At 54.1% G+C, this 22,800-nt stretch overlaps 1 protein-coding gene across 1 annotated transcript; it reads right to left on the reverse strand.

The window, feature by feature from the left end:
- Positions 1 to 895: 895 nt before the first annotated feature.
- CDHR1 (cadherin related family member 1) lies at positions 896 to 22,441 on the reverse strand. Its single transcript, XM_057308572.1, has 17 exons — positions 22,363 to 22,441; positions 21,674 to 21,769; positions 20,568 to 20,713; positions 19,529 to 19,579; positions 18,745 to 18,834; positions 17,460 to 17,546; positions 16,179 to 16,295; positions 14,954 to 15,097; positions 13,057 to 13,135; positions 11,396 to 11,496; positions 8,529 to 8,732; positions 7,856 to 8,008; positions 6,177 to 6,341; positions 5,611 to 5,678; positions 4,881 to 5,109; positions 3,976 to 4,233; positions 896 to 3,287 (listed from the first exon to the last, which is right to left on the reverse strand). The coding sequence occupies exons 1-17, from the start codon at positions 22,415 to 22,417 to the stop codon at positions 2,751 to 2,753; spliced, it is 2,580 nt and encodes an 859-aa protein (XP_057164555.1). The 5' UTR covers positions 22,418 to 22,441; the 3' UTR covers positions 896 to 2,750.
- Between the last annotated feature and the right edge of the window lie 359 nt (positions 22,442 to 22,800).

Below are 22,800 nucleotides of genomic sequence, written 5' to 3' on the forward strand. Positions count from 1 at the left end.
AAACACACACTGTCCCGCAGGTTTCCCGGAGGCATATCTGCAGACACATCTGTTGATTATCCATCCATTTTGGGGGGGCCCAGAAGTGGGAAAGCCTCTCTAAGCTGAAACCCCTGCCTCCCGGCTCTTCAGCTGGAGGCTTAAAATTGTGCCAGCTTATAGGTCAGGCCCGTCCCAGCTGGGCAGGCAGCCCCTTGGCCCCCACCATTCCCTAATGCAGTAGAACTTGGCCCAGCCTCACTCCCACAGGATGGGGGTCACTTCCAGTACCTTCAGGTTTGGCTGTACCTTCCTGTTCTTTCTCAGTATGGCTCTTGCAAGCAACTAGGTACTTTCCCCACACTTCTGAGAGCAGGAACTGCCCCAGAGGCTCAGTTTCCAAGACGGCCTCTACCTTAGTTCAAGTTCTGGATCTGTCCCGGAGCCCACGCCCCTCCCAGGGCCTGGACGCTTGCCCAAGCATCTAGCCCAGAGGCTCTCATGACCACTGTCCCAGAGACTGCACTGCTTCCCAGGCTTTCGTGTCCATGCCAGGTCTCCCAATGCCTGCATTCACCGGGCTGGGCTGAGGGATAATTAGTTCTAGCTCCAGAGTCCATTCCTTCCCAAGCAACCCTGCTGGGGCTTGTCCTGCTCAGGAGAAAAGCCCAGTCCATGTCCGTGATGGGCCACAATCGGATAGACAAGCCCTGCAAATATTACCATTAGAGGTATACGCGTGGCCATTTGGAGAAAATTTTGCAGCCTCCCACAGAGTCAGATCTGGGGGTTGGGAGGATGAATCTACCCGCTGAAGGAGCCAGGAGGCAGGCCGAGCGTAACTGTCAGGGAGACTGGTCCCTATGAGTCAGCTAACGCACGTGTAAGCAGGAACGGGAGGTCAGCTTGGCCCTTGCTTAACAGATTTTATTGACCATTTACAAAAGAGGTTGATCGCATGCAAACTGGAAGGATGCCATATTCCCCGTGCAGGGCAAACATAGTCCAGTGCAGTCCTCTCCTGAAATGTAAGCTGCAAACTCTTTGTTCAGTCTGGGTTCCCAGCTTTTTGGATTTCACCTCTTAATACACTCTGGGGTGGAGATTACAGGAACCCCCAGCAAGGAGCTTACACACTGGCGTATCTGAGTAACACCTCAAAACACAGACTCAGAAATCAGAAAAACCGCATGTGCATATAATCGGTTTAAATAAAATCACTGACGATACTCTGGAGAGGTCATTAGTGCGGGAGCAAGAGGCAAACACCCTCTCCCTGCACACGTCTAGATTCCTTGCAAAGCAGGTTGCCTTAAAGTTGGGCAGAACTTCCTTGCACTCAACATAGAGTCCTGTGTGTCTTTTTTCCTGGGGCAGGTTGTCACAAGCTGACAAGCTGTGCTCAGCCAGGGGAAACATCGAGAAGCCAGGAGTCCTCAGACCAGGTCTCTGCTACCAACCTGCTGTGTGGCCTCCAGCAATCACTCCTCCCTTGGAAACTCATGTGTCATCTTGGCAAAATGGAGGCTTGGGCTGGATGTGCTGCCCGGCTTTGGTCCTCTCTGACGGTGGCTGGCCAGGGCTGTGTGGGGGATGTGGTGGGGGAGAACGGGATGGGGGGAGCCTCAGTCAAGGGCAATGACATCATCCAGCTCTGGCTGCCATGGATCAGGGGCTGCACTCAAACCCAGCACAGGCCCTCCTGGGGGTGCCTGGCAGAATAGCTTGAAAGGCTCCTAATACTTTCTGGAAGAGTTGCACCCCAGAGAATTGGCCTGCAGAAAAGTACTCTGCATTTGTGCTGTTTTGCACTTGGCTAAAGCCCTTGTTACTACATATTTATTTCAGTCTTCACCTTGGACCTGAGAGTGAGGCAGTGAGGACTGACTGACTGACTGACTTCATTTTACAGATGAGGAAGTGAGTGATCAGGAAATTTAAACGGCTTTCCCTAGGTTATACCGTGTGCGCAGGATAAAAACAGATCTCTCCAAAATTCAGCCCTGCATTGTCTCTTCGAGGACTCCTGGTGGGGCAGCACCCTCGGGAGGGGCTGAGGCTCTTCTGGGTATCTCTAGGACTATTGCATGGCTCCAGCTTGGACATTTCTGGGCCCGCCTGGGACAGCCCTGGCTGGGGCCGTCTCATACCTCTGTGCCCCTGGTCCCGCTCCGGTATAGCAGGGGCCCACGATCTCTGCCCAGACACCATCCTCCATCTTTCCAATGGCTTTGAGGAACAGCCCCACAGTCGGCGTTGAGTTTTCAGAGCATCACTGTCCTGCCCTAACACATCTGCTCTCCTACAGCCTGCAAGGGTCACTGACCACAGCCTTAGCCAGGGCTGAACCTCCTTTTCCTGCTCCTGCTCTTAGCGGGAGGCTTCAGGATCCAGGTTCTGGTTGGCCTTGCCACATGTAGCCAGGACCCTGATCCTCAACTGAGGGTGCTGAGGTCCCAGGAGGGCCTGAGGGACTCTCTGAGGTCGGAGGTTGGTGAGTAGAAGACACCCAGAGTGGCTCTTTGTTGATCCCCAGCCTCTGCGGACGGGGCAGCATCAGAGATGTGCCAACGATCGGGGTCATGAGGAAGTATTTGCCAGTTGCATCCCATAAACAGAGAAATCCCTCATCCAAGCCTCGTCCAGAGCCGTGGATATGGGGCTGACATCATGGTACAAAACAGAGGTGACCCTAAGGAGCAGATGGTGGGGAGCATGGTCCATGTAGCAGGACAGTTGGGCTGGGGAAATGCGGGTCCACAGGACACATGCTAGAAGTAAGCCTTGTTACCCTCACTCTTCTTCTCAAACTTTTGCCTGAGCTCAGAGACCAGAGCTGACTGGATGGGGCTTCCCACCTTGGGTTTCGGTGACCTCTGGGGTTGCTGAGGGGTGAGTGAGCCAGAGACCGTAGGCACAGTCCAGGGGCCCGCGCCCATCTTGGGTGCCACTGTGGGTGGTGGAGGGGGAGCTGGGACTTTGGGGGGCAGTGCGCTGCCTAGGCTGTTGTTGTTGCAGTTCTCATTGGAAGGATCCTCTTTGAGCACAAACTTGGCGGCTGCCTTGGTCCTCCTGAACTTGAGCCATTCGATGCGGACAGCACGGGGTGCAGGGCTGGGCCGCTTGCGGAGCACGCGCCGCACCGGCAGGACCTTGTTGGACTTCTTATTGCGCCAGAAGGTGGCGGTGGAGATGAGGACGGTTATGGCCACAATGACGGCCATGATGCCAGCCAGGACACCCACAGCCTTCATGGGGTTGTCTTTGGTCTGCATCAGGAAGGCGGCCATGGGGCTTCGGGACAGCATCTGGAAAAGAGAGTCACCCCCTTGCATTCTGATGCTCTTGCCTGTCCCTGGAGGACAGAGCAGGGGTCATGAGCTCCCTGAAGCCTGACGGTTTAAAAACCCTCTTTCTGGGGTCAGGCATCCTTGGAGAATCTGATGAGTACTGTGGGCTTCCGTTCAGAAAAAATGCACACAGAGAAAACGTGATGCATGCAGCTCCCCTGAAAATCGCACACGGAGAGAGCATAATGCAAACAACCTCTTTCAGATAAAGAACTCCTGCATCAGCTGGACTCTCTTCTCGGGAGATTAGGGTGTTGCTTACTCTTGGTGATGGGGGGCCTCGTCTGCCCAAGTGTATCAGGAACTCCCTTAAGTCATGATTTTCTGCCAGATACTGAGCTGAGAACTACACATCATGATTTGACTTCTGCCTTTTAACACCCATGTGAAGGAGCCATCACTATTCCCAGTTTACAGGAAAGGAAGTGGAGGCTTGGCAAAGCCCCAAGTCACACTATTAAAAGGTGTTGAACTGAGGATTTCTACTTGATTCCAAAGCCTATGTGTCTGATGGCAGAGGCAGCCTTTGCTAGCTTGGAGTGTCTTCTGGAGGAAGGCTGGAGATGGCCTCTCTTCCTCTGATCACACAGCAGCAAGGCCTGAGCTGGCCCTCCGACCCTCTTCCCGACCCAGACTTGGTACCCACCTCAGTGTCTGTGATGTCAATCTTGAGTAAGGCTGTGGTACTGAAGGATGGGGAGCCTCGGTCCTTGGCCTGCACCTCTAGGGACCATGTGAAGTCCCCGCCAGGCGTAATGTTGTGCAGGGCATCGAGGGAGCGGATGGAGTTCTTGAGCCGGATCTCCCCCGTGTGCGCATCAATGTCGAACACGTTGGCTGGCTCTGCGTGGGTGATGGAGTAGTCCACTAGGTTGTTGGGCTCCTCTGCGTCCTGGTCTGTGGCCTGTGTGTGGGGAGGGTCAGACAGAGCTGGGCTTCGAGGATGACCCTTGTGTATCCTGGTTAACCAATAAGTCATATGTGCCTTGCTGGGTTAATGGGAAATGGTCCTGGCCCTATTTTGAGTGGATGGGAGTTGGGAGAAGTATTGGATGAGTCAGGGTCGGGCCAGGCCCCCTGCGTGTGTTACACCGTTCCATCCTCAGAACAAGTCTGGGCAGTAGGTATTGCTAAAAAAACAAAAGCTTGGATGATGAGTGAGTTGTCTAAGGATGGATACAGAGAAGGAGGAGAGCTGGGCTTCCAAGTCAAGTCTGTTGGGTCTCAGAGTTCACGTTTCTCCACATTGGGAAGACGATGGCTTAGCACTGCTTTGAAAGCAGGCAGAGCAGCCGTGCGAACAAAGGCAAGCCAAACACGTGAACTACCCGAGCCGCAATCGTTTCTTTTGTAAAGCGGCAATAGTGTCTTCTCTCCTAGAGGTTACCTCTGGGTTGAGGTGGGGACGGGGCCATATAACGTACCTTAAAAACCCCTGCTCGTTGGGGGAAGCCAACACATTTTATTTTAAAATAAAATCTTGTGCCACGGTGCCTCCTGCAGCAGCTACAACGAGGCTTTTAGGGAAGCTTAGTAGCCTTCAAAGCTCACCTCAATTTTCACCGGGGTCCCCAGCACCATTGTCTTCTCCTGGAAGCTCTTTCCAAACTGAGGGTAGTGGTCATTGACATCCAGCAGAGTGACGAACACCTCGGCCAGGCTGTACTTGCCCTCCATGTCCTCTGCCTTCACGTAGAAGTTGTACCTGGCCGTGGCCTCAGCGTCCAGGCTGGCCCAGGGCTGGGTGTAGATGATCCCGGTGGACGGGTGGATCAGGAAGCTGCCAGGCGTAGGGAGCTCAGGCTCGGGTGTGCCCAGGCACGGGAGCATGCACACAGGCACGAGAGGGTGCGCGCACACACACACACACACACACACACCTGCAGTGGTGACCTACCTCCAGTGCATTGTGCGGCTTCTCCAAAGTGGCCCACCTGATCTTCTCCCCGACCCTGCAGTCTGACTGAGGGAGGCAGGCCTACCCATCTAATCACCCACCTAAACCCTGCACTTAACCGGACTCAGACTCACAGCCCTTCCCTCTCCACCCAAGGCCTGCCCCTCCCTAGCTCCAGGCCATGACAGTGACCCTCTTCTCTCAGATCCCAGAACCCCTGCCTCAGGCTCCCTACTGCTTCCTTTCCCCTCTTGCCCTCGTGCTCATTTCTCCACTCCAGTCCAATCCTTTCCAGGTTCCTCCTGCCTTCAGCACAGATCCCCTCTGCTCCCTGTCTCCCAAATCCCTTGCCCGACGCACTGCCAGGATTCTGGATCTACTTACGGGTCTGCCCCGGATCCATAGATGGAGTATTTGACTTCGCCCCACGGACCTGTGTCTGGATCAACAGCCTGGAAGAGAGAAAGTTCCTAGAGGCCCCTGCCCTTTGTCGGGACATGTTGGCAGCCCATGTGTCTGAGGGCTGCTTTCCATGGAAACACAAGGGGATATGGGGTTGACCCAACTGATCTGGAGGCCTGCTCTGGAGCCCTAGTTTTCTAGGTCTCAACTGTTGGAAGGTCTCAACTGTTGGAAGAACCAAAAGGTTTAGATCTGGAAGGCATGTATCCCTCTTTTGTAAATGAGGAAGGAAAAGGAGATGGGTCCTGTGCCCTGACTTCAGGGTTTATGCCTATGTCCTCCTTAGAATCCTGAGAGATATTGTTATCCCTATCGTACAGAAGAGGAAACTGAGCCTCAGAGAGGTCAGGTAGCTTGTCCAAGGACACAGTTAATGAGTCTGGGCTTTGAGATTCAAACTGGAACCCAGGTCTGTCTGATATCATCAGGCCCCCTTCAGGTAAGGCTCCTAACCCCAGCTCCAATCCCTGGGCTAGTCCCCAACCCACTGTGACAGCCACCACGTTGGAGCCCCCTGGCGCATTCTCAGGGATCCTGGCAATGTAGTAGTGGGAGGTAAACTTGGGGACATTGTCGTTGGTGTCCAGGAGCTGAATCACCACATCTGCTGTGGAGCTGAACTTCTCTGGAGTGTTCACTTCAATGGCCAGTAGCTGGGGAAGGAAAGAAAATAAGGGCTTGTCTGGGCGGTGGTCACTGGGCAGAAAGCCTTCCCACTTCCGGTCTCCGCAGGGTCCAGCACGCACCCGCCTTGCCCTGCCTTACTCTGAGCTGCCAGCCTGCGATGCCCACCACCACCTGCAGGGGGCACCTCTAAGGCGCACTGTCTTGAAAGGCCAGCTTCCTTGCAGTTCTTATAGTTGTATTTGGGCCAACTTCTTTTGTCCCATTGATTTGCATATTTCTTTTTCATTTCAATTTCAAAAATTATTTTGTTATATAATTTAATTTTTGTTAGGGAAGTTCCTGCCTCATATTCTTTCTTTCTATTTTCCTGACACTTCTTAGAGGTTTATCTCTCCAGATAAAAACCAGTCTAATTACGTCAAACCCCCTTCACCTCCCCAAAGAAAATTTCAGGTAAGATTTAGTTGAAATGATATTGGATTCTTTATTCACTTGATGAGAATTTGCATTTTTTAAACAAGGTGTGCCTTTACATTTCTTGCTTTCTTTATATCCCTCTGCTAAATTTTTGTGTTTTTTTTTTAATTTAGATACTCCCTATTTCTTATTACCCTAATTCCTAGGAATTTTATCTTTTAGTTGTTATTATAAAAGAGAATCTTTTATTTCATTATTCTCTTTGCTATTTTTCACATGTAGGAACACTCTCGAATTTTGTGTATTAAGTTTGTAATCAGTCATGTTAGCAACTTTGCCATGTTTGTTTTACCAACATTTCTTAGATTTGTCTAAGCAAACAATAGCACCACCTACAAATAATGATAATGTTGTCTCTTCCTTTCTAATGTTCATACTTCTTATTTTCTTTCTTTATCCAGGAATAATGTTATTCTAGGAATAGTGCTAAATAATAGGGGTGATAGCAGGCATCCACAATTTGTTCCTGACTTCATAGGAAGCTTTTACAATTTCACTTTTAAACATGATGCTTGCTGTAGTGGTATGTATGTAAATTATAAATAATTATAACAGTTTAAATAATATCAACAAAGTATGTTTTTCCTTTTTATTAATATATAGTATTTATGCTTATATACAATATTCATTATTGACATGTTCATAATTTCAAGTAATCACAGGTACAAAGGAGTATTTTTTTCCTCTTCTGCTAAAGTTTTTATCAGAATTGATGACAGATGTCAAATGCATATGAGAAATACGATAATCTTGATAATCAAATAGTTTTTCTGTCTCAATCTATTAACATGGCACCTTGAATGCCTTTGCTTTCCTGGGACAGTCATAATTTAGGACCAGGAACTAAGTGAGGCCATGTGAGCAGCGGGAGCAGGCTCTTGTATCCTCCCCTTCATCCCTCCTCCACTCAGGCTCCCCCACTCAGCAGGAGGGACAGAGGAACTGAGAGGAAAAAAAGAGGGCCAGGAGGGGCAGGAGGTGACAGGGACCTCTCAGGAATGAATCCAGGAGCTGCTATGAGCAGGATCCCCCCCCATTCAGGGCGGTGCAAACCATCACCTACCTTAAAGGTTAGCACTTTGAACTTTTCAAAGTCAATGGCAGCTGAGTTCTCCACAATGATGGTGACTTGGGCTTCATTCAGGACTGTCATTGGGACCACTCGGAAGATGCCCCCAGGTCCCACCAGCCGCAGGTTGAATTTGGCATTGGCTCCCTGGGTGACAGAGTTTGGAGGGAGGCAACGGGGAAGATGAATGAGAACAGAAACTCATTAGATAGTCATACTAAACGAGGAGCCTTCATATGCCCTTAACCCTGGAGGTGAGTATTATTATTTCTTTCTGTCGGCCAGGCCATCGAGGATCAGAAAGATTTAGCAGGCCATGGAGACTAAGCCAGGTAACAAACACTTACAGCCTAGCCTTCCACTGGGCAGAGGAGGTAATGGGATGTGGTCACAAATACCACTCCGGAGGATCAAATACAGGGAGGTTTGGTTTGGCTGGCTTGACTTTTTAATTAAAGGCTGGCCTTACTTTACTTTTTAATTGTGAGTGTCCTTAGGCTAAGCAGAGAGTTTTTGGTTAGCTTCTCTCCCCCATCTCTCCCTTGGTTACACCTTCTTTTTTCATTCATTTTGTGACCGCCCAGGCCCCTGGCACATAAGCAATGAAAGCTGCTGAGCTCTCAACTCAGGCCCCTTGGAAGACGGGGTAGAGGACAGGACCACACACCTGGTCTGAGTCATTGACGGTGATCTTAAGGCCCCTCAGGATCTCTCCTTGAGGTGGGTGCTCATACATGGACAGCTCAAATCTGTTCTGGGGTCCACTCTCTCCATAGAATGTAGGTGGATGATTGTTGAGGTCCACGATCCTGACGGTGACTGGGACCATGGCCTGGGCAGCTGGGATCCCTGCAGAGCTGACCTCAGTCACCTGGGTGGGGACAGGCGGCTATTGCTGTGTGTCAGGAAACTCCAAGATGGCCCCATGGATCCCCGCCTCCGCGGATTCATCCTCTTGTATAATTCCCTCTCTTTAGGTGTGGCCTGCTCTAGCAACTTACTTCTGATAGCACATGGCAAAGGTGATGAGATATACTTAGTGATTAGACCACAAAGACTGTAACTTCTATTTTCTAGCAGACTCTCCCCCTTGCTGGCTCTGATGAGACTCTGATGGAGGCTGATAGAGAGTCTCTGATCAGACTCCGATGAAGCTCTGTTGGAAGGGTTCATGTCTCAAGGAGCTACTGGTGACCTCTAGCCAACAGCACACTAGGAACTAAATCCTGCCCATAGTCATATGAGCCCGGAAGCTGATTCTTCCCCAGTTGAGCCTTCAGATGAGAACCCAGTCCTGGCCGACAATTTGATGGCAGCTACATGAGAGACCTTGAGTCGACCCAGCTAAGCTGAACCTGGAATCCTGGCCCACAGCAACTGTGAGATATAAATGTGTGGTGTTTTAAGGCACTAAGTTTGTGGGAATGTTACAACAGCCATAGGCAACAATACAGTGCTAGTACCGATCTTATTTCACAGATGAGGCACAGAGGGGTAAAGTAGTCCCCTGGGGTCACACAGCTAGTGAGTGGCAGAGCTAGAACAGGAAGAACACAGGTGTGTCTGATTCCTCAATCAGTGCTCTCTCCATCTCCCCACACTGGCCCCTCCCCACACTGGCCCCTCTTCACAGTCAGACAGATATGGGTTCAAGTCACAGTTCTGCCACATTCTGTCCAGTGCCCATTTGGTCATGAGGAAGGTGAGAGGGAGGGGAGGTGTGGAGATGCAGCAACAGATAACTAACACGGGCTGCAAAGCTGGGGCCGAGAATCCACAGGCTCCGTGTGAACCACTTCCTGTCACAGATAATATCAAGGACCTCCCTCTCCTTGTTCTATAAGCATGCTCTGGCCTTACCTATCCTAAAATTCTGCCCCCTGGACACTACTCCATCACACCCTAGCTGCTCTCCCGAATCCCTTCTCAGAAGCCTACACCTCCATTCCTAATTCCTACTCAGTTCTCAGCCCATCCCCAACTGAGATAGTTCACACTGATTTCCACACTGCATGCAGCACTGTCACCTCCTTTGCCTTCCTGAGGGTTCTGTGTCCTCTGCTAACGTGCCTGCTCTCTGCAGGCTCCTCTCCACCTCTCTGATCTCTCCTGCATTTCCTTCACCTGCTCCCACCCCCCCACTTCACTCAGCCTCCAATGTTCCCACAACTGTGTTCTCAGCCAGTGCTCCTCTGTCCCCACAGCCATCCTCTGGGTGACCCCATTCCCCAAGCCCATCCTTCCACAGCCACCTGTATGCTGACACTGTCTCCCCAGGTTCCAAACCTCTATACCCAATTTGTGTGTTTCAACCTGAATGTTCCTGAGACTGGGAAACTCTCCATGCTTGTCCTACCTAACTTGCTTCCTCTCCTGTGCTCCTGATGTCATGGTATCACCCCAGAAGCCCCATCCCTGTCCTTTCCCTCACCCGTCACAGCCACATTCTGTGGAGTCTGCCTCCTTCATATTTTGCAATTTGTGTATTTCTGCTATTCCACCTCCCCTCTTCCCTAAGGGCCTTCATTTTTCACCTTGACTAATGTCTCTGCCTCCCTGCCTATCATCCGGTTCCCTCCAAACTCAAGTTGGGACCAGTGTTCTCAAACCTTAGGCTGGGACTGGTGCCAGAATCACTTGGGAGCTCAGAGCACACAGAGTCCTAGGTTTCTCCCAGACAAACTAACTTCCTACTGCCAGAACTGGGTCCTGGACATCTTTGTTTGCCAAACTCTAAATCTGAGAACGCCCCTGGTCTAACGCACGCAGAATGAGCTCTTTAACAAGACTCTAATCATGCTCAAAACCCTTCAGTGGCTCTTTACTGCTCTTGGGCAGGACCAGCTACATAATTTGCAGACCCACTGAAAAATGAAAATATTTTTTAATGAAAATTTTTGTTAAAAAATTGTTTAAAAATCTTGTTAAAAAATTATTAAGAATTCCAAGACAGCAAGAGCAGAGCATTATGCCCAGCATGGGGCCCTTCTAATGGTGAATGCTGTGTAATTACATAGACCACATGTCCACAAAACTGGCCCTGTTCCGGGAAAAAAACTGTATCTCGTATTCAGGGCCTTCACTCCTCTGGCCCCAGCCTGGATCCAACCATGTCTCTGTCTACATGCTGCCTATGGACTCTTTGCTCTAGCCCCTGACTCCTTGCTGCTTCCCTATTACATCCTGTGACCACCTCCAGCCTTGGCTCATGGGGCTTTCCTAGCCCATGGTGCCTCCAGTCCACGCTCACCCCCACCAGTGATGCCCTTCACTGATCTCCACCTGCTGGGTCCTACCCATGTTCAAGACATTGCTGCTTCAGTCCTACCTCCTTGTGAATTCACGTCTCCCCTTGCCAGGGGCTGTGTGTGTGCTGCATTCACACAGGCTATGTGGTGTAGGTGCTCTTTGGAGCAACATTCAGCTCCTCCCTGGGTGGAAGGTGCAGTGGTGGGGAGGGGGCTGGGTCTCATCGCCTTTGGAATCTCCCAGGGCCAGAGAGTAGGAGGAAAGACCAAGCTAGAGGGAGCGTACCTGTACGTGCAGCTCATACACCTCTCTCCTGAGCTGGGCAGGGCTCTGCATGACGGAGATGACTCCAGATGTCTCATTAATTTCGAAGGCTCCATCACTCTCTGTCAAGGCGGAAAAGATGTGCCCTGCAGTTCCACACACGGCCATGGGAGGCGCAGGGGAGCCATGCCAGGCCGACTGCCCTGTGTTCCCAGGCACTCCCCCATTGAAGTCTCTATAGAATGTAATTCTATCATCTGGATCTTGCCAATGAGGAAACTGAGTTTCAGAGAGGCTAAGTAATTTGTCTAAGATTACACAGTGCATGTAGAGCTGGGACTTAAACTCACTTCTGAATCTGCCTTTCAGGTTTGATGGAACTTTGCTTCTCTTATGTGCCATGTGTGTGTGTGTGTGTGTGTGCACACGTGTGTGTGTGTGTGTGTGTGTGTGTGTGTGTGTGTGTGTGTGATGGCAAGAGAAAGGGAGAAACAGACACACAGGTAGGGAGATACGGAGGGGGAGAAAGAGGAGAGAAAGGGAAAGAGGGAAGAAAGAGGCCAGAGGCTGCAGGAGGAGGAGCAGAGGAGGGAGAAGAGAGAAGAGGTAGGGATGGTAGGTGCTGGGTAATTATGGGAAGGCTGCAGAGGTGGAGGAGTGGGGATGGGGAGCAGTCAAGGCGGTCTGTGTACCTGGGGAAAGGAGCCTGCATGTGATGGTGGTGCGCTGATGCATGCGTGCACTGCTGGAGGGAGAGTGTGCACCACACATATCCTAGGGATAGGGTCGGGGAGGCAATGGGGTCTGAGTGAGAGCACAGAGACACAGGCACGTCTGCCATCAGGCACCTGGAGTGATGATCCTACCGATGGGCCTGGCCCCATGGGGACTGGCTACCGGGGGCCACAGAACACACCCGGGGCCATCGTGACCTGCTCAGTTGCTGCTCAGTTGTGCTAAGAACACAGTCTTGGAGCCAGAAGACTTAGGTTCAAATCCAATGGGAATGTGGGAAGACCCTTTAGCTTCTCTGAGCCTCAGTTTCCTTGTCCATATATAGGGCTAATAGTAGGAAATGTCATTATCATCGTTGCATTTAATTTTTTTAATTCAACTATATGCTCTAGGCCAGAAATGTAAAAGAATGAGAGGGGTGCCTAGATGGTTCAGTCAGTTAAGTGTCCGACTCTTGGTTTCAGCTCAGGTCATGATCTCAGGGTCATGGGTTTGAGCCCTATGTCGGGCTCTGTGCTGGGCGTGGAGCCTGCTTAGGATTCTCTCTCTCCCTCTCCCTTTGCCCCTCCTCCCCCAAAAAGAATGAGGGAAAAAAGCAGTAACTTTAAAAAGTGTAAGACACGTTGCCACCCCCTCTTGTTAATCAGCGTGTGCCCAGGGTGAAGGGACATGAGTTGGTGCCACCCACGTTGCTCTTGGTGTCCCCCCATGCTTCTCTCCCTGTTGCTGGACATAGTGACAAGCAGGAGCTGGAGCACAAGCCCAAGGCTTGTCACCTCCTGGAGGGACTCAGTGCCCCCCATGCCCCCCCAGTACATCTCGCACTTCTGGCTTTACAAATGAGGAAACTGGGACCCAGAGAGGTCTGGACAGATCACTCTGGTCACCCAGGAAGTAGGAGCTGCAGCCCAGCAATAGGCCTGTCCCCAAAGTTGCCCCAGACTCACCATTCAAGAGGCTGTAGAGAATTTGGTTGGGTTTTCCTCGGTCTCCGTCCATGGCAACCACCATCAGTACCTCCGAGCCCTGGGGGGAAAGGAAGCAGCTGCCTGAGGCCAATGGTGATGCTGGGGCTCTCCCCTCCCCAGATACTCACCCCCATCAGAGGGGAGGTGCCACTGCCACCCAAGAAAAGGGCCAGGCCTCTGTGTGCCCCACACCTGCTCTACAGGGAGACTGGAGCACCCACTGCTCCCAGGGCCGGAGGGACAGCCTGAGCCTGCTTCTCCCCACCACATAGGTTAGCACGTGGCCACCCAGGGACACTCAGGCCCCCCAAGCAGGCCTCCTCCTCACACCCCTCCTTTCCCACGCACCACAGTCAGCTCTGGCCTCCACAGTCCCTCCCTCAAGCCTCATCCTTGCTGCCTCATCCACATTTTGCCTTCAGAGGTACAGGGAGGGAGAGTCAGAGACAGGTGACAGGGGCTGGGCACAGAGGGGTCTCAGGCTAAGTCCAGGAACTAGGATGTTTTCCTGGGGTCCCGGCTGGGGTGCTGTTCGAAGGGTTTGGGCAGGGACGGCACAACCAACAAGCCTGCTCGGCCTCCGCCTGCCGCCCCCTTCTAAGCCCCCTGCTCAGGCCCTTCTCCTCAGCCTATCCACCCTCGTGGCTGCTTCCTGACCGTCCAAGTGCTGCCTGCTCTCCCTCAGCAACACTTTCCACCCTTAGCTCCTGGCAGGACAGCTGGCCTCCCCCGGCCCTGCCTGCGGGCCCCACCAGAGGAGCCGCCATTTCTCCCTCACTCCGTGCTCGTCTCTACCACTCAGCTGCCAGAAGATACGCAGAAGTGGTATCTTAGCTTGGGCCCAGCATGTAAGCTGTCCTCAGTTAAGTGTTTTCATTATCTCATCAGGTCTAGAAGAACCAGGCCCGGGGAAAAGAAAATGGAGAATGCCATTCAGTTCCACGGAGTCCTTGAGCGGCCGCTGTGTGAAGTCTGGTTCCCGCCTGGCCTCTGGCTCTAGGAGCGCTCACGGTCTGCCTGAGGTAGGGGGACATGTACATACATGGGTGTACCCCAGGAAGGGGTGTGCATAGCATGGGAGCAGAGAAGAGGAGCTCCCATCTCAACCAAAGATGGCAAGGAAAACAACGCCTGGGCTGACCTGAGAAGGACAAGGAGCGTCAGGCCCATGGGCAGGTCTCAGGCAGAGGCTAAGGACACAGCAGGGGAGATGGGCTGGGTGCTTAGAGGCTGGTGAGGGCTCAGGGGTGGAGGGGAGGTCGGGCCTTAGATGCCAGGCCTGGGGGCAGGACCTTCCCTGAGAGGCCCAAAGACAAGCATAGTCACCAAAACACCAGGGGCAAAGACTGCATTGAGGGGAGGAAACGGAGGCCGGCCTTGGAGCTGGGCCCGCAGGACAAGCCAGGCCTGTGGATGACATCTGACAAGGGCTGTGGTAGTTCAGAAGCAAACCGTGGGAGAACTACTGGTCTGAGCGACCCCAGGCGACAGGCTTGGAGCTGGGGAGGCACAAAGGAATCTCACCCCCCTCACCCACACAAGGGGTAGAAAAGGCCCCACCCAAACCAAGGCAATGGGCCACCTGCCAGCCTCTCTTCTCAGCCCTTCTGAGGGGCTGAACATTGGCAGCTGGGTTAGAGTACGTCTGAATGAGTGAAGAAATGCCTGTCACAGTCTTGGCCCCCAACAGGTGCTCCACACACCAGCACCTGTTCTTCACCCTTACACTTTCACTGGCAAAAGGACATGCTCATGGGCCGAGCCTGAGGCAGTCCAGAGCCAGCCACTTGAGGAGGGTGACCCAGGGCCAAGCCACAGGGGATCCCGGGGCAGTGGCGTCTGGAGGAAACACTGGGCTGAGGGGCCAGCCACCCACCGGAAGGGTGTCCTCATACACATAGCCGTAGTAGGGTGTGCCCACGAAGACAGGGGCCATGTCCTGCACGTCGTCCACATTGACTGTGACCGTGGTGGTGGCTGAGAACACCACATCAGCTCCTCGCAGCCTCCCTCCGCCATCCTGGGGAAGAATCAGAATGAAGAGAGCTTGGCCTCTGGATGGCCCCCGGTGGAATCCGGCTTCTGCCACTTCCTGGCCTCGAGACCAGCTGCCCTGATTTCTGTTAGCTCCTGTTTCACCTGGAGATCATTTCTGCCTCATAGGGGTTATTTAAATGAGATGATGCATGGAGGTCTTTAGTCAGGGCCTGGTACGTGCTAGGCACTCAAAAGTGTTCCTTTGGAAAAAAAGAGTGAGTTCTCTCTCCAGGGAAACCATGGCAGAAGAGGAGGGGTCAGAGCCAAATTCTGCCTCCTACCAGGAGCCAAGCCTCAAACACCTCCTGAAGACCTACTAAGAGCAGGACTTGTGCCCAGGCCTGAGCCTGCAGGTGTGTGCCCAGCGAGCCTAGCCCTCACGGAGTATCGGGCAGGTGGTACGGGCCGCAGTGGGATGGCCTGTGGCCAGCATGTGACCAGCAAGGGCCTTTCTTGTCCTGGAAAAGAAAACGTTGGGCCCAGAGGGACAGCTGGGGTTTCCCGCCCTCAAGGGACAGAGCGGCCACCTTGGCTGAGCCCCTGCTGACTTGCAGGGTCCCACACCCTGCCCTTTAGAAATGGGAGGAACTCAGCGAAGCCTCACAGGTGGGCAGATAAGGAAACCGAGGCTCAGAGAGGGTGACTGATCACACAGAGAGGAACAGGTGAGGTGAGCAAGCCCAGGCAGAGAGAAGGAGGTGCCTGGAGGCCGGGTTGTGGGGATTGTGAGGGAGCATGGTCTCCAGGCCATGGCCACCTGGTCCTCCGGAGGGGAGCCAGGCCTGTCAGTCCTGATGGGGCATATACCCTCTTCCAGGAGGGAATATCCCCTCTCCAGCCCACATACTCCAGCCTCCCTGAAGACTAGGTCCACGTCCGGGCAGGGTCCACATCAACGGAAGTTCTCAGCAGTCGCACCCCCACCCCCATCCCCAACAGACCTTCAGCCTTCCAGAGCACCCCCACTCCCTTATAGACCCTAACTCTCTTCCAATCCCAGGGCAGCTTCCCTTGACGAAGGCTGAAGAAAGACCAGATGCTCCCCATTCCTCCCGCTCTGTTACCTTGGCAACCACGGTGACAAAATGGGCCCGGGCCTTCTCGTAGTCCAGTGTGGCCCCAGGCCGGAGGCGCAGCACACCGCTGTGGCGGTCCAGGGCGAATTCGGTGGCGTGCGTATTCTGTAAGAGTGAGGGGCAGGCTGGGCCTCAGAGGGGGACCCAGGCCGGCCCAGGAATGGCCGCTTTGCTTACTGACAGGGGGTCTTCGCCGTCCTTTGTCACAGGAACTCTGGCCTTGCTGGCCCCTAGGGTCCCCCTCCCATCCCTCCACGTGCTCCCGGCAGGGCCCTAGCCTTCTTGCTGCCCAGCCTCCAGCTCCGCTCTGGCCTGGACCTCCCAGCAGGTAGACACGCCCGCAGAGTGCTCTAACCTAGAGGGAGTGGGGCTTGGAAGCCACAGTGGTGGAGACAGCCTTCAGGATCTTCCAACCCCAACAAGTAAGCGGCTGTGGGCCAGTCGCAGGCAGCTTGGGGGGTGGTGGAGGGTGGGTGGGGACAGGAGATGATTCTCAAGCCGGTAAAGGGTTACTGTGTGTCATGAGCTGTTCCTGGAGCTTTACGTATATTTAATCCCCACAGGAACCCGTGAGGATGGGCTTGTGCCTTTCCCACTCTGCACGTGAGGAAGGAGAGCTGGGAGAGCTAGATGAGGGGTTTGAAGGCCCCACCAGGAGGTGGTGGGATTTTTCTAGGACAGGTGGAGCCCAGGGGATTTCTCCAGAACCCCTGTTGTCAGCCACCGGCTGTACTGCCGTGACAGTTGTGAGAGCCAGGGACTGACCGCGGGGAACAGAGGAGTAGCCACAAGAGGAGCCGCTGTGGGAAGCGAGGCTGGTTCCTGGGGGAGCCCCGGGAGGAGGAGGTGCAGGAAGGGGGTCTCTGTCTTTGATGGGCTTGGGGGGAGGGCTACGGGTGGGGCGGTGGTGTGACTGCTCTGTTCCTCCTGACAGATCTTGCTCTGCCTTTTTTCCTCTCCATAAGCCTAGGCCCAGGCAGGTTTTTTGCACCCTGTGTGGGTGCAGTGCGCCCAGCCCTCTCCCGGGGAAGGGGTTGGGGGTAGAGAGGGTGGCAGGGAACTGAGAGGGAGCCAGGATGGGCCAGTCAGGGGAAGACGGCTTCCACCCCCACTCCTCTCCTGTCCCCACCAGCCCAGCCCATCCTTGTGAAGTGACATCGCTGATACTCTTTGGGAATAGTGGAGGTGCTGACTCAGGGCTTTGGTGACGGAGGTGGTGGCCACCATCCAGGTGTCCCCTCGAGCCCAGGCCTCTGGTAATGACCTTACCTGCAAGAAGTAGGTGACACTCCCTCCAGAGCCTGTATCCTTGTCCACAGCATGCACCGTAATGATGCTGCTCCCAGTAGGTATGTCCTGAGGGGTCACAGCCATGAGGGGGGTCAGTCCCGGGGCAGTGACAGAATGCTCAGGGGACAGGGGGGAAGGGAGCCATAGAGAGGTGCAGTCAGGGAGTGAAGGGCTAAATAGAGGTGAAATGGTGAGGATTAACCAGGGAGACCCCACTGGGGGAGAGGCAGCCGAGGAGGAGACATGCTACAGGCAGAGTGGGTGAGTAGGTGCATGGAAGAAGGAAGGAGAAAGAAAGGAGCAAACAGACATCCTCCAAAACTAAGAATCCAAATAGACGAAGGGTTTAAATACAAAATGGGGAAATGGTTAATAGACATATTCCGCATTACCAGCGATCAAGTACATACAATTTAGAGCCAAAATGAAGTATCTTCCTTCTACTGAATTAGCAAACATTAAAAAATTCAAGAATCCCCAATGTGGGTGAGGGATGGGGAGACAAAGTCCCTCCCACATCCTTGGGGAGAGAGCAAGCCACTGCCAGCCTGGCAACTCATGCTTTCAACCTCATCATTTCACGTCTTGGACTATATCTTAAGGAAATCATTCGAATTAGCTACATGGAAGTTTTATATTTATGTTCAGAATTTGACGTTTCTTATGACAGCAAAAATTTAAAACATCTTAAATATCCAAACGTAAAGGACTAGTTCAGTCAATGATGGAATATGCACTAAGAGGAAGCTATTAAAACGACAGTTACCTAAACTTTACAATTACTGAGGAAATGCTTATGTTGTAAATTAAGTGAAAAATAGTATACAGAAAGCGTATGTTTAGTATTGTCATGGCTATGCAAATAAGCAAACAAAATAAATCCATTGTGGGATTCCAAAATGACAGGAAAGAACTACACCCAGATTTGACAATGTTGTCTCAAGCTGGAGGGATTGAGGGTGATTTTTGAAATTCATTTTTTCTACTCTTCTATATATTTCACATTTCTACAATAAACATACATTACAATTATAACGGAAAATGGTAAATGGACGTTCCTGTGGATAACAATGAATGTGTGAGGGGTTGGCAACGGAGGTGGGGGAAGGGCAGGAAGGGAAGGGCTCTCCGGAGCGCAGTGAGCGAGGAGGAGGTGCTCTTCACTCTGGGGCGGGTCCCTTGGGACAGGTCACAGGGCAGCCCAGACGGAGGGAGGGCGTCAGGGTGGGCGCGCATCGGTTCTACCGTGGGGCCTCTTGCTCACCTCAGGGACCTGGACAGTGTAGGGCTCCTGGACGAAACTGGGGGCCTCGTCATTGGCATCGGTCACCAGGATCGTGACTTCTTCTGCCACCTGAGAAGGGGCAAAGGGGACAGGAGTTGGGGCAGTGAGACTTTCTGGGCAACAAAGGGACAGTGGCCTCTAATACCCCAGGCGTATGTCTCTGCCCGACATCTCTCCTTCTTCATGCCCTCCCTCCCTCTCTCCCTTCCTCGCCTTTTTTCTTCCCTCCTTCTTTCCTTCTTTTACTCATTCATGCAACAATTACTATGAAGCAACCACTTGGTACCAAGCACTGTGTTCCATCCCAGAGACAGAAGACACAGTCTGATGGTGCGTGTTTTGCAGAATGGGATGGCAGGCACTGTGGGTAGGGCCCCTGTGCTATACGACTCGGGGAGCACCATGGCCTAAGTAAATGCTCCCCTTGGGTTTGTGGGTGCACGGTCTAGGAAGCTGTCTCCAGAGGCCCCGAGAAGCGGCATCTAGCCCAGCCAGTGGTGGGGACGGCAGGGAGGCTTCGCAGAGGAGTGAGATTTAAGCTCTGCAGCAGGCTGTCAGGAGAGAGGGGAGGAAGTGGAAGGGTATGCCAGGAGGTGAAGGAGCAGCTAGGTCTGGGAGTGCAGCCCTGTCCTGTGCATATGTTGGAGCAGCTCTCGCTGCGCCTTGGCTTGGATTTGCCAGAGAGCCCCTAGGAGGCAGGAGGAACTGTGGGCAAGCCCAGGGAGCTAGTGCTGCCAGGCGGCTGGCTCAGGGGCACACTTACCAGATTCACGCCATCGGAAATGCTGATGATGGCCTCGATCTCATCGTCCCTCTGTAAAGCATAGGGATTGAGTGAGTGTCTGGGAGTCTGTTGTACCTGGGGACCCTGAGGTGGGGGGAAGCTCTCCCTGCCCCACTGAGCCCACCAGAGCAGACCTGGGCATTGCAAGGGAGCTATGGTGCAAGGCAGGGTGACCAAAGCTGCCTCTGGCCGTGTTTGAGACCTTGTTTTGGGTCTCAGTACATCAGGGGTTCTCATAAACTCAATTGGTATTCAGGCACGGAGAGAGAATGCTCTTCTGCTAGAATAAAGACAGATGCTGACCTAGTGTGCTGGAGGTCCCAAGGAGCTGGGGTTTCCCTTTTATCTTCCTTCCCCTCATCTCTCCCACACCTCACTGTATTCCACAGTCCAGGTCTGCAGTATCTCAAGCACTCCCTAGCCTGTGGTGGGACCTCAGTGAGGAACGGTATTGAGGTCAGCAGGCCCCCACGAGGCCAGGGAGGGGTGCGCAGTGACACTTCCACCTCGGGGTCCCTGCAGCAGCCTCTGAGACCAACCTTTCCTTTCTCTACCCTGGCCTGCAGTAGGTGGAGTCTGCTGTGGGACCAGAGTTGGCCATAGGCTCATGGTGGAGGTTCAGTTCTGTGGTCAACAAGGCCCACCAGCCTGGTGTGGGGTCTCAAAAGAGAAATGCAGCTCAGGCCCTGGCACCCATAGGTTCAGAAAGGTGCAGAGGGGTGGAGGGGTGGAGTTTTACCAGACTCAGACCTACTCTCTAAACCACTCTTTCCCAGGCTGGCTTAGTCAGTAGAACATGTGACTCTTGATCCTGAGGTCAAGAGTTCGAGCCCCGTACTGGCATAGAACTTACATTAAAAAAAAAAAAAAAAAAAAAAAAGACTCTTTCCAGCCCTGATCTGCTGTCAGTTTTCTGTGGTTTACAAGACCTCTCCAGGGATGACCTCTAGGGAAACTTCCAGCCCACAGAGGTTTGTCTGCACACCTGGGAGACAGCACTTCTCACACCTCTCCATACCTCTCTGTCCAGCTCTTCAACCAAGGTGATGTTTCCGAAATTGGGGTCCACAGAAAAGACACTTCTAGCGCTGGGGTCAAAGCTGATGTGGTAGGAGACAGGGTCTCCCTCAGGGTCTGTCCCATTTAGAGTATATACATGAGAACCTGGAAGGAGACACAAAAGGGGAGACTGGAATCTGGGACCCAAATTTTCCTAAAAGTGGCATCTGTTCAGGACCAGGGATTCAGCTGTTTATAAGGTGGGTATTCAATCCATCGCTGAAGGTCCCGCCCTGAGATGAGCATTGGCTGCAGGCCTCATCCCTGTGGGCTGCTTCCCACCCCTTCTCATCATTCTTCCTAACTGTCAGTGAGATGTTAGTATCAGTCTCTGCATGGATTGTAATTCATAATACAGATAACAGTAGAGCTTCAGGTCTGCTGTGCCTAACTCCAGGGCCTCTTCAAGTCCCAGGAGCCAAGACTGGGGTTCCCTGGGTGTGGGGGATGGGAGAAAAGGGAGGAGCCATTAAGGCAGGCGAAGTGACCCATGGTGCAGCATTGTGCCCCCATGTCTGGATTAGTCCTAAGGGGTTCCTGATTGGTGCATTTCTACACAGCTATCCTTCTGCTCAGGGTTCCCAGCCCAGACAGAGAGAGAGGGAAGAAGGGAGAATCTCCTCTTTCCACCTTTCCCCCTTGCTCATGCATATCCCAGCAAGTTGGATGTTCTTAGGCCTGTTTAAAGCCTAAAGATCCAAAGCTCCAGGAGGTAAGTATATTCGCTCAAGGTCACAACAGTGAGTAAGGGCCAGTGCTGTGGCCAAGCCTAGGGGTTATCATCATGCTGCCAAGTGCTGCCTGCTGTCTGGGGTGGTCCTGTCTCTGGGCCCGGAGCCGGGTCTCCAGGACTGGCCGGGCTTAGGTCTCCATGACAGCCGTGACCTCCTTTCCTACAACTGCCCTGGGAATTCAGAGAGCAAACAGGGCGCCCCAGGAGGGCCCACAGCCTGGCACTGGGTGTCTCCATAGGCTCAGAGGAGTCACGGGTTCAGTCCTTGTGTCCAGGGGAACGTGGGCCACCCTCTGGGAAACCAACAGGGGGCCGGTGCCTGGGCTACTCACCTACAGGGGTGTCCTCCGGGAGGCTGAACAGGGCCATGTTTCCGTTGGTGCTGCCCACCCCATTGTCAAAGAAGTGCGGGGCGAAATTGGCCTGGGCTAGGAAGAGAACAGGCAGGAGAACAGACACAGGGAAGGTCAGCTTCACACCAGCGTGGTCACACGTCTGCCCAGTCTGCCCAGGCTGGCAGTCCCCTCCCCAACCCCAGCACACCGACAGACTGGGCTGGGAGCTGCGGAGAGGGTCTCTCCACCACCACCTCCCGCAGGCTCAGGCTCGGGGGCAAGCACCATCTGGGGCACTTAGAATCCAGGCAGCGGCCAATCTCAACCCACCAATGGACAGACTGGGAACCCCGCGCCCAGAGCGTGGCAGTGCCCTGGCCAAGGTCACACAGGGACCTGGGACACCCTCCCCTGCCACAGCAGCCTTCAGGGCAGCCGCCAACGCTCCCACCCCGCTTCTGAAGAAGCTGAGGGCAGCGGGGGTCCTGGCCCCAAATCCGGGGTCTCCAGGGTAACTGCCGAACCCGGTAGGTGGAAGGATCGCCCCACCCCTCCCCGTGCCGTCCCCCCGCCCGAGGCCCACCGTGGAAGCGAACTGCCCAGAGCTCTCCCTGGGCGCCCACCCGGGCAGTGCCGGCTCCCGCGCCCCGTCCCGACCCCGCCCTCGGGGGCCCGCGGCCACTCACCCAGGCAGAGGTGCAGCAGCCCCAGGGCCAGGGCGGCCGCGGGGCCGCGCCTCATGTCTCCGCGGGCGGAGAGCGTCGCTCACCGCAGCCGGGCTGGGCGCAGGAGCGCGGAGCATGCCCCGGGCTGCGCGGAGTGCAGAGACGACGGTGGGGGCGGCGGCGGGAGGGGCGCGGGGCGGGCGCGCCGGGTGGCGCGAGGGCGCTAAGCGGATGACACCGCTCGGATCCGCGCAGCTGGAGCGCTCCCGCCAGCCGCCAGAAGACACCAATTAGTGCGCGCGGAGGTGCGGGGCCTGGCTCCCAGCCGCGGGCGGGGCGGGGAGGGGTGGCGGCGAACTCGTCTCCTTACCACGCCCCCCTCGCCCTGGACTGGAGCGCAGGCGCCGAGGGGTCCCCAGCTTCGCAGCCCTCCGGGGCACTGGGGAGGGGGCCAGATGT

This window comes from Ursus arctos, unplaced genomic scaffold, assembly GCF_023065955.2.
Source record: "Ursus arctos isolate Adak ecotype North America unplaced genomic scaffold, UrsArc2.0 scaffold_7, whole genome shotgun sequence".
NCBI lineage: Eukaryota > Metazoa > Chordata > Mammalia > Carnivora > Ursidae > Ursus > Ursus arctos.

Excerpts from the sequence above, each read along its gene's own strand:
- CDHR1 (XM_057308572.1), bottom strand. The coding sequence starts at position 22,417 with ATGAGGCGCGGCCCCGCGGCCGCCCTGGCCCTGGGGCTGCTGCACCTC. Across the intron at positions 20,714-21,673 it reads CCCGGAGGACACCCCTGTAG|GTTCTCATGTATATACTCTA; the intron begins GTGAGTAGCCCA and ends GTCTCCTTCCAG. Across the intron at positions 11,497-13,056 it reads TCTCTACAGCCTCTTGAATG|AGAGTGATGGAGCCTTCGAA; the intron begins GTGAGTCTGGGG and ends CCGCCTTGACAG.